Genomic DNA, 11,416 nt, shown 5'->3' on the forward strand with positions numbered 1-11,416 from the left:
ATCCTCAGTAATCATTTTCTACACCCCCTTTTCACACACGCATCATTAAGACTTTTAGCATAAAATTCTTCATCACACACTCACATTTTTATCATAATGCACAGACAGTAACCCAAATGCACAAACTGTCTTTCAGCCTACTGTTGGAATGTTTTTGACCTTAGTGCCCTCACAACGTTGAGTCAGTTCAGACGCTATTATTGCCTCTGACATGCATATACTTACACATACATCTGTGCATGCATGCATGCATGAATGTACTCATGCATGCTGACATGCACAAGAACACGCTTATACAGTGTACACACACATATTCCAGTTCACATTCCACATTAGTGCTGTAATCTTTCCCTCTTACAAAGACCCTCACCCATCAAGAGTCCTTCAGAACAACTGATGAATGGTCACACCACACCACCAGAAGGGAACCTCCATGGGTGGCCCTATCTGATCAGCATGCTCCGACATGGGGCCCTTCACCCCTCAAACCATAGAGTGGAAAATTTAATGGACACACTAGACTGTTCTGGCTTGGCCTTTTATGTGCTTTTGTGTAAAGTCATTTTCCATACAAAGAGCCCATGTACACATGTCAGTTGTTCTTCAGTCAAAGCCCATACAAAACTGAACAAGTAGAGAAAAAACTCAGAATGTGTAACAGCAAAGAAGCATAATGATAAGTTATACAGCTTGATGGGGATTGTGGTTGGCGTGCTGTTTTGTCCAGACCAGCTGTGATCATTATGGAAGACTCTGGTTATGTGTATCCAAAAATGTGAGCAATTTATTTGTTTAATTTATTCCACTAACATTTAGTTTAGTTATGCCAACAGATTAGTCAGACAATTAACTACTACAGCATTTTTACTGCTCAGCTTCTCTTCTTCAATAACAGAGCAAGCACTGTTTATGAGACAAAAATACTGCAGAGAACTGGAAAGTTATGAATAGCTGTAATCAAGTTTTCTATTTTTTTGTTCTTCTACATGGGTTTAGAGAAATCTAAACAAGTTTGGCTGAACAGTATGCTGCATTCCCAGTCATGATATTATTAATCCCATGAGAGCAGCACACACTTAACCTTACAACTCTTAACGCCACCGTAATCCACACACCCCAGCTCAGTCAGAGATGTGACATGTACTGTACTGTTCCTTCTCCTGTGCAGACTCTTGTGTGCCTACCTGAGAGTATGTATATGCTTGTACAGTCTCACAGGGCTTGGCTGTAGTGCATATTTCACTCTACAGGGAACACACACACTCAAATTTACTGACACGCATGCATGCCCTCACACCACACACACACACACACACACACACGGACACAGATGCACACAGACATCCATCTTCATAGGCAATGTACACAGACATCCATCTTCACAGGCAAGCCAGTCATTCATTTCAGCATCAACGTTGGCCCACACTCACTATTATGTTAGTATTCATGCACTGTGTGTATGAATCCCAGAGAGAGAAAGGGAAGTGGGAGACCAAACAAGTGAAAGACTACTGGCTGAGGGAACATTGGGTTCCCATAGCATGCTATGCAATGAGATTGTTGAGTTCATGTGCGAACCTAGTTTGTGTGCTAGAAGTCAGGGTGGCCTGATCTCTTTTTTTTTTTTTTTCTAGCATGTCTTGCATGATGCAACACTACATGCAACTCTGGGCATGTTCTCTGAGTTTCAGAGAGAAGAAAAGTTGGAGACAGCAGCAGTAATTGGGATTTCTTAGAAATAAGGGCATCTATACTGTTAAAACTTGCCCATAGCACTTTTAAATTGTTTCTTAGAAAAGTGACTTTACAAAGAGGAAGACCAACTTGTCTTTGTGAAATAAAACAAATCCACTTGTTAGTTGGTTCATCCTATCCCACCGTTCGGTATTCTTCTCTCTCTAGAGAGAATTGTATGCATTACATGCTGCTCAAAAAATTAAGGGAATTCTTAAAGCACACATTAGATCTTGATGAACAAATTATTCAAGTATTCAAGCAGTCAGTGGTAACCAAACTCATCAACTCATGGAAGGCTGTATTCAATATCACACTGAAAATCAAGATGAAAAATTGGAATCACAGACTCATCCAAGTTGCATGAATTTCATCACAGCAACTCATAATGTGACTCCGAAGTGTGTATGGGCCCTGCGAGCCTGTATGCACCTACCAACAACATGTGGGCACTGTGTCAGTCAGGGCTCGAACCGGATCATTCTTGCTGTGGGGCAACAGCGCTAATCACTGCACCACCATGTCACCTTGATATCCCTGAAGTTTAACTGAATTGGTGTTAAACTGTGATGATCAAGTGTTCCCTTTAATTTTTTTTTTTTTTTGAGCAATGTATATGGAATAAGAAGCAAAAACACTGAAATTGGCCCTATCTCACAATAGTGAAGAATCCCTCAGGATGTTGATCCATCAAATGATGATGATGCATCAAATCTAACAGATTGTTCCGGACGCCAAACCCTACCTCTTCCAAAAATTCCATCAAAATCAATTTGTTGGTCTTTGAGTTCAAACCAACAAACACAGGCCAGTAAAAACATAATTTCCTTGGCAGAGGTAATAACTGAGCTGTCACTGCGCTGTGATTTATCCACTAAAGGTATCAGTGATTCAGCATCATAAGTAATTCAGTGAGACAGTGTTGTGGTTGAATAATGGTTGATGCCTTCTGGAGATATTATGAGCAACATCACAGTAAAAAAAAAAAACGCATATCAGCATATCACTATCTACTATCACAGTGCTGTGCATCAAATTAACTGTATCACTACCAGACATTATACAACTTGTTGTGGGATAATTTAAAAGGAATGTTTGCACTCTGACGAATTTGAAGGCTCAGATGCCTGCCAGAACTCCACTTGATTAAATTACTCTGTAGTAAACTCTTCTTCAGTCCTGCCAGTCCTGAATTTACAGGTTGGTTTATAGTTGGACCACACACACATACACACACACACACACAAATGCACAAGGTAGTCATATGAATTAATTTCCTACTGTATTTCAGGTGGGCCTTGGCTCAGAAAGCCAACAGAAGAAAAGAAAGGCTCCAGCCCCTCCTCCTACCCCAGATTCCATCACCCCAGACTCTGACAGCACTTCAGCCTCTGCTACTCCTACCCCTGATAGCCACGCTACTGAAACACCTACTCCAGTCTACCGCACCAAAGAGGCACAGTCATTTCCAGTCTCCTCTGCCATTGTGGTAACACATGCAATACAACCAGTCCCCAACAAAACAGCAGTACAACCTCCACATGTATGTGCTGCCAGATCCCCAACCCCCAGCAGCAGCACTACTGACAGCGTAACGGTCCAGGATTCCAGCTCTGACGACTCAGACGCTCACCTAGAACAGGCCGGTTCCCACTGTAGCACCCTCACCAGCAGCACAGCGAGTGATTGTGTACGGGTCCAGCCCACAACAAAAAGCTCCAGCAGGATGGTGGAATTGGGAGGGTCTAGCGGCCTGGCTGCCAAATTAAATGAAGAGACGACCCCAGCCAGCAACTCCAGGTCAGACGCTGAGTCTGCCCTTAACCTGAAACTGGATGAAGCTGACAACAGACACAGCGCAGTGGGTAAATATCTATAAAATATGATAAATCAATGCTCAACACAGCACATACAAAAATCCTGCAACAATCAAACAACAACATGCAGTTGAGGACTTCAGTTTAGATTCAACCAATTTTGCAAAAAAAAAGTTAGAAATTTATCTTAATTGATGCTTTTTGAAAACACTATAATGGTCTAGTGGGATTTCCTTGATAGTGATAATGCAACCTGTTACATTAGAGTAGTTGTCTAACATCTCTTAGTTCATTGCAAATCAAAGAGAGAGATGCCAACACTGGTTTATTTTTTGTTTAATTCTTCCAGTTGCCTTTGTGGATGAAGTTTTGATTTATAATCAACTGGCATATCACGTTTACACACCACATTACACAAAACATCTATATTAAACTTTATGTATTTGTTGATCACTAGACTCACGACAGTCAGCACTTTCTAAACACTGCTGTATCTGCATAAGACAGTCAGACCTTGCCTGCAGAGGCTTCTTACCTGTTAGAAAGTGACTGAATGTCTGCCCTGGAGAACTGAGCTGTCACACTGCAGCAGCGTTGGAAACATTAAGTGTCAAGCATGACAGATTGTGTGTGTGTGTGTGTGTGTGTGTGTGTGTGTGTGTGTCACTCAAGTAAAGGAACTAGTGGAACTCGTTTTTATCATGGCTCATGAGACAATGCAGTCCTTGTCTCTTGCCCACACTTATCAATCCCTCACATTCTTCTTCTTATTCTTTTTTCTGTCTTTCTCTCTCTCTCTATCATATGTAAGCAGCCACTGACAAACTTTTAAAGCTGGCAGATACAAAAACGGACAGATCTATCAGAGATTTAAATAGGATCCATGTGAACTCTACCTGGCCTCGTATTGATCTTTATATAACCTGGATCGTTCTCTGTAGCAAAGTGAGGTTGCAACAGAGGGCTGTCATATCTGACGGGCAGAGAGGAGACAGTTGTACACCTCAGAATAAGGATGAGAAAGGCGCGAGTACAAGATTGAAGTTCATAGAAAGGAGCGTGGGAAGGTTTTAGCAGCATGATGACAGGGTAGTGAGGTATAGAAGCAGTGTGGGGGGATTTAAGGAGAGGAAGCTGATGAACAGGCAGAAGAAAGCGGGAGAGAGGATGAAGTATGAGGAGGTTAGTGACTTAGGATAGAACTAACAGCACTAGGCTCATTAATAAATTTGTAGACCTAGCTACTTCTCATTTTATCCTGACAATGCATTACCTTCTCAGTCTTCTTTTGCTTTGACTGCCCCCTTTACAATGAGGTAGAATTAAAATGAGTTTGAGTTAAAATGTGTATTGTATTAAAATTGTTTCATGTCTAAAGCCACATGTCCTTTAACTGTCCTTTTTTGTCATACAGACAACCTCAACTTCAACTTTTCACATGAGCTACTACATATTTTTCTTTGCAGCCCGCTTTTGTTAGACATGAACAGTACATATTTGACAGTGAATGAATATCTGACATATTGTTGTATGTTGGTGTACAGAGAGTGGTGGCCTCACACTTCTAGGCAGAGACAGAAATGTGCACAGCACTTTTTAATGAAAGACTAACCAGACTGTAGGGACAAAAATACTGTTGGTTAATCTTTAATTTATATATGTTTAATTTACTTTTACATATTTTAAGCTTTCTTGTTCTTTCAATTAAGCAAAATGGTTATGTATGACAAACTGTAAAGTTTATGATAAAGAGCTCTAATTCTGCAAACCATTAGAAATATTACTGCTAAAATTATATATTTTTAAATTCTTGGTTTTATTGCTTAATATAGTTTCTGGTATTAGGTGATGTTTACCTTCAAACACTGTTGTAGTGTAGAATCTTAAAATGTCTGTATGTGTGTGTTTGTGTGTCAGAAGCTGTCTAGGTTAGGATGGTGTAGTTTATCATCCCAGCTCTGGGCACTGTTTCAGTTCGCTCCTACAAGAGTAAACATATAGAGCACTGACAGCACTTGCTGACTAAGACAGTACATTGATGCATCACAGCCCTTATAAGGAACCCAAAGGTGTATTTCAGCAGAGCTGTTACAGTAATTACACTTTTGCCCCTATAACCTAATATGTTGTTGTATCTAGAATGACGTTTTCCCATTCGTCAGTCACCACATCTGTTAGCGTTGCATGTCTCCTGTGCTGTGTGTACCATGGTCTGGACATATTAATATATATTCAACTACTCTACTTCTGTTCTTACTCCCTCTTTTTGCACTGAGAGCCACATTGCTTTCAGGTCAGTTGCTACCTACTTTTGGCATAAAACAAAGATGAAATGCTATTATGTGGAAGTGCAAATGGATGGTAAAACTAAATTTGACTTTACATAAATCATATCAGCATAACACTACTTTTATGGTTGATTGACAACCTGTAGACATTCTGACTCTAACTGCAATAGTTCTTGAAAGCTTTTACATTTGCCCTTTCTGCAAGCCCAGACTTCTGCAACTTTGAAGCGTTGAATTGGTTGGATGGATTGATGTTGTGGCTGATAAAGCTGCTTAGCCACACCTACAACTGTACAACCTTTAAAAAATGTCTGTTAATGACTGAATACAAGTTAGATGTTAGACAGAATTACCCAGAGCCCCACTGGAAGAGTATGCAGACAATAAACAGTCCCACTCCTGGCACACATTTGTTTTTACAGGATTCATGTAAAGTGAAAGCTAGCTACTGTACAAACCTGTTGCTATTGTCACTGTTCTTGAAACTTCAGCTGATATTCTGCAGACCTTTTTGCCAAGGCTGGCCTCTTCACTCTGCAGTAAACTGTGAGATTTCACAAGAGCAGTGGTTAACTATTATAAATACCAAAGAAGTGCACACTCCATTAACAGTGATAACCTCCATTGTCCAGCAGGAGTTCTGTCAAAACAAACTCAAACTAATGGCCAGAAAATTGAAGTTTAAAGCAGTCTCAGAAGTCTGTAGCACAAATACACAGCAGCCAAGACATTGCCAGAATAAATAAAACTCTAAATCTTGATGATTACATAATGTTTTATCTGAAGTTTGCATGTAAGATGTTCTGTGTCACGTTCCCCATTTTTACAAGCATGACCATCAGTGCCTGCCCTGCCTGCATGTTGTCTCTCCTCCAGAAACAGCTTATCAACAAGCACCACCTAAACCTCGCCGTTCCCCAGCCCGGGAGCCACCCCAGCTTGCCCTACCCTCTACTCCGTCCACTCCTCCCCTGTCCTCCTCTCCCACTGAGCCCACAGAAAGCAGCTCCCCTCAGAGTCTCATGGAGATGGAGGAAGCAGCTCCCGAGTGTAGGTTCCAGGTGGACCATGTTTCCCTTTCCTTCACTTTTGCTCTTTCTTTTATTTCCCAAAAGCGTCCCTCTATAGCACATCCCAATCACAGCTTGTATTTTTGCAGCTGCCAGTCCTGTCTGTGTGAATGTGTACACGTGTGAATACTGCACTCTGTCCTCACATTTTCTCTCTCTCCATCAGCGACCAGGGCAACTGAGTTAAGTGATACTGGGTTCATGTGAAGTCAAGGTGTGCCATGTCTATAAATATCAACCTGTAAGCCCTGTTATATCTGCTGTGTCAGAAAGGTCAGGGCTTTTGTCAACACCAATCAACTGGAGTGCTTTTCATGTTGCATTTATACAGCACGTTGGAGTGTATTAGGTTTATATGGAAGAGATGCTGAATCACATGTAAGCCACCCTGTGTTTCTCATATAGCCTATTGTTTTTCATGTTACTGATTGTCCTTAATATTTGTCTTTACTTTTAGGTTTTTCTTTGGATGCTGGTTTCATCATTAGCCCCTGCCATGTGCAATTTTCAAGATCTATCTGTCTCAAATTACATCTGCTCTTTTCTGTACTCCCCACCCCACCCACCCCCTCTTTTGTAGTGTACTGCTGTGGGCCTATTCGTCTGCGGTCCAGACACTCCTGAAGTCTCTGGCTTGATCTCTTCTGCATTCAACAGTCCTTTTTCCATCAATTCCCTCTGCCTCTTTCTGGTCCTTATTTCTGGTGGACCTCCCTCTGATGTTCATCATCTTCTCTTTTAAGAAATGTTTCACTGTTTGTTTTTTTTACTCTTTGTTATTGCAGTCTCATTTCTATCAATTTTCACTTCAGTCACTTCAGTTCTATCACGTGCTTTCAGTTGGTGTCACAGTATAGTCACAGAAGCTGCTTTGCAGCAACCTCACTGCATCTGTCTTTTATGATGGTTTGGATTTGATCCTGCTGAGGACTGAAGATGCTGAAAGTGAAAGCAAGCCTTGCTCTCCAGTTTCACTCTAAGAGCAACATGTTTCTTGTTAGATTTTTTTTTCTTTTCTTTCTTTGTTTTTTTACAAATGTACAGTCATGGCCAAAAATATCAGCACCCCTGCATTTCTTCCAGATAACACACATCGCCTAGAAAATTGTTGCAATCACAAATTATTTGATATTCTCGTGTTTATTTCTTTTGTTTGCATTGGAACAACACAAAAAAGCAAAATTTGATAGATTTCACACAGAACTCCAAAAATGGACTGAGAAGAATTATTGACACCCTCACCTTAATATTTGATAGTGCACCCTCTGGACAAAATAACTTAAATCAGTCACTTCCTGTAACCATCAGTGAGTTTCTTCCACCTCTCTACTGGAACTTTGAACCACTCTTCTTTTGCCAGCTGCTCCAGTTCGCTCAGATTTGAAAGGTTTCTTCTCACAACTGCCGTCTTGAGACCTCTCCATGGGTGTTCTATGGGATTTAACAAACAATGCAAACAAAAGACATAAACATGAGAATACCAAAGAAAAGAACAATTTTCTGGGAGAAGTGGTGTGTTATCTGACAGAAATGCAGGGGTGCCAATATTTTTGGTCAGGACTGTATCTGTAAGTACCTTAAATATCATTTTGTGTTAGCAAGCTCCAGATATATGGTCATTGGTATAAAAGAAATGTTACATCAGGTGAAGAAATCATAAAAAATAAGACATTTGACTGAGGCTAAGTCACTGCATTCTTTGCAGAGCAAAGTCCAATTTGGCTTTATGTTATATTAAAGTATTTGTGGTTGCAACAATTTTCTGGGAGATGTGGTGCATTACCTGACAGAATTTGAGGAGTCCCTATACTTTTGGCCACGACTGTACATATATATATATACTTTTTGGTGGTTTTACATTTAAACTTGATTCACTGGTTATTGGTGATTATGCATAAAATAAGGGCTAGCAGAATTGGGCAAGCAGAATATGGTCAGAAGATGATAAAATGACAAGATGAGCTAAACCTTGGATGTAACAGTTACAGTGTGATTGATGGTTCACATGATGGAACGAGGCTATGAGACAAGGTCATGCGATGGCTATCAGCCAGTATTTTGGTGATGTAATATCTACAGATCAATAGTTGGATAACGTATGTTTCTCTGCAGTGCCTGATGTTGTGGATTAGTGCATAAACCCGAGACCAGAATGCACACTGCCTTTGACAGAAATATGGAAAGGGTGATATTTCAAAGATGTGGTATTTAAGTGGTAGCAGGTCATGTATTTTAAAAACTAGTATATGATTGAAAAGACCTCCTCCCAAGAAAAGTCAAAAACAAAAGCTTTTGAGTACTATTATTACAAGCACTGTGTGGAAAGAAATGCTGTTTTTTGTGTCGTGTCTGTGTGAAAGGAATAAAAACCATGTTTTTATTATCATATGACTTGTTCTGCACTGTACGAATGCAACTTTTTTGGTGTGGTTGTTTTGTGGCTGTGATTACAGCAGTGTACTAGGCAGATATCATTAAAATTTTATTATATGGCAGTCTAGTTTAATGTAAAATGTAATTTAATATCTTTAAGTTATATGCCATTTAGTTGTAGTGAAAATTTGTAGCCTGGTAAGTGGATATGTACTTTGAGCCAGTAGAGTTGTAACAATGGTTGTGTACTTTCCTGTAAAGGCAGTGTGTGCTGTGATTGAAGAAACAGAATATGTTTGAAAGATACTTTTCAATTAAACAGTTGACGACTAGATCAGTGTTCAAGGATCTTTGGTTTTGGATTGTGCATGGATTGCTGTGGTTAGATTCTGACAAGTAGCATGTCACAGTATTGATTTGCTTGGGATTGGAGACACTTTTTGCTTGGCTTTTACTAAACCATTGCCTAAGGTTCTATTGGGTTGGAGGTCTGAGAACCTGTTTCTCTGCAAAATCACTGAGAGCATAAGACTGTGTGTGTGTGTGTGTGTGTGTGTGTACTCAAATATTTTTTGCTACATAGTGAGGACATTTTTGCTGGTCCTCACTTTGTGAAACACCTTTTTGAGGGTTAAGATTTGGTTTTAGGGTTCAGGTTAGAATTAGGTTTAGATTAGGGGGATGAATATAGTCTAGATGGAACATTAGGCTCTCCCTGCTTCGTCGTCTACACAGTTTGGAGTAGAAGGCCAAAGGTAAGGCATGGGCTGACACTTGTCTCTCAGGCTTCGGAGACTGTGTGCTGTCCCAAACTCAAAGTAGGTAAGTCTTAGTTTAGTTTGGGGTCAATTAACTTTTGTGTCACAGTGGTTCAGTTTAGGGTTGGGTACCCTTTAAGGTGGTTAAGGATAGTAAAATATATTGTTTAGGGCTTAGGTAACTTTTTTGCATAGGCATTTGTTTCTGATGGTTAAGTGTTAGGGTAAGGGGCTAGGGAATGCATTATGTCAATGAGTGTCCTCACAAAGATAGAAGTGTGTGTTGGGAAGGAGCTGGGAGGACAGCCCTGTGAGTCATCGCCACATCTCCTGGAACTGATTGTTCTCTCCACACCATTAGGACCAGGCCCAAAACGACAGGCCTATTTCTCTCTGTCTATCTCTCTCACTCACACATGCACACATAGGAGGACATACTGGAGCATAATGTGAACCCAGATTCATACACCTGCTATTACTAACAAGGTCACCAACTGTTAAACTCACATCATTACATTTTAAAGAATCCCGTCTTGAGTTTCCACTACTTGTTGGCTGTGTCACTGAAAACCTGACAAATGGTATATTGATTTGTATTCTTTTGGCCTAGACTTAAGTGAGATCAGTGACAGACTAAATAAATTCTTCAAAACCCATAGGACTGGCCAGAGCATGACTGTACTAAAGAGATGACAGGGTATAAAGCAACATTATCTGTCACCGCAACCTAAAACAGTACTATAAAAATCAAATTAAAAGGTTTTGCCCACAGTAAGCTCAAACACACATCATTAGAGCTGTTGTGTTTGTATAATTAGCTTGTCTTTTCTGGTTTGTGTGGTGTCTCAATGAATGTTGGAACTAACAAATACTTCCTCTGGTTTTCCCCTCTTCTCTTGCGTCTCCTACTCACTCCGGATCCCTTGCATCTTGCTAGACAAATATTCTTGTGATTTGTTGTGTTTTTCAGTAGTAGTAGTACTTCTCCTAGGTATCAGGTCTTTTGAGGTTTGTGGATTTCAGAAGAAATAACATTAAGACCAAAATGTTTTTTTTAAGTTAATGCAAGGCATTAATAAAGCCTCTGTGATGTCTAATTTTGGCAAATATACATTTGTGTCCCCAATACAAACCCATTCTCAGTTTACTTTAACTAAACACAGAATTATGGAAATGAAAACCTTTGGTGGATGTTGAAGTTGATTGTTGCAAAAGGATAATAATAATCCTAATACTGATACTGGGGTCTTTCTCTGTCCTCTACCAGACTGGCTCCACTCTGTGCAAAGCTCAAGAGCCAGTGGCCAGAAACCCAAAACTGAAATACCTGAGGAGACTCTGTCCTTGGGCAGCAGCAGCAGCAGTGGCAGCAGGCT

The 11,416-nt window shown here is 40.3% G+C and overlaps 1 protein-coding gene across 6 annotated transcripts in view; it reads left to right on the forward strand.

Annotated features, from left to right (window-relative positions):
* The window catches only part of cobl (cordon-bleu WH2 repeat protein), a 57,452-nt gene that overhangs the window by 36,506 nt on the left and 9,530 nt on the right, over positions 1-11,416 (forward strand). For 5 of the 6 annotated variants that reach the window (XM_020596653.1, XM_020596649.1, XM_020596647.1 and 2 more), the window contains 3 exons: positions 3,026-3,599; positions 6,716-6,889; positions 11,308-11,413. In XM_020596653.1, the coding sequence (XP_020452309.1) occupies positions 3,026-3,599; positions 6,716-6,889; positions 11,308-11,413 (854 nt within the window). The remainder of the gene's footprint in view (positions 1-3,025; positions 3,600-6,715; positions 6,890-11,307; positions 11,414-11,416) is intronic. The other variant, XM_020596651.1, reaches the window with a different exon arrangement.

Source organism: Monopterus albus, unplaced genomic scaffold (assembly GCF_001952655.1).
Source record: "Monopterus albus unplaced genomic scaffold, M_albus_1.0 scaffold31.1, whole genome shotgun sequence".
Taxonomy (NCBI): Eukaryota; Metazoa; Chordata; class Actinopteri; order Synbranchiformes; family Synbranchidae; genus Monopterus; species Monopterus albus.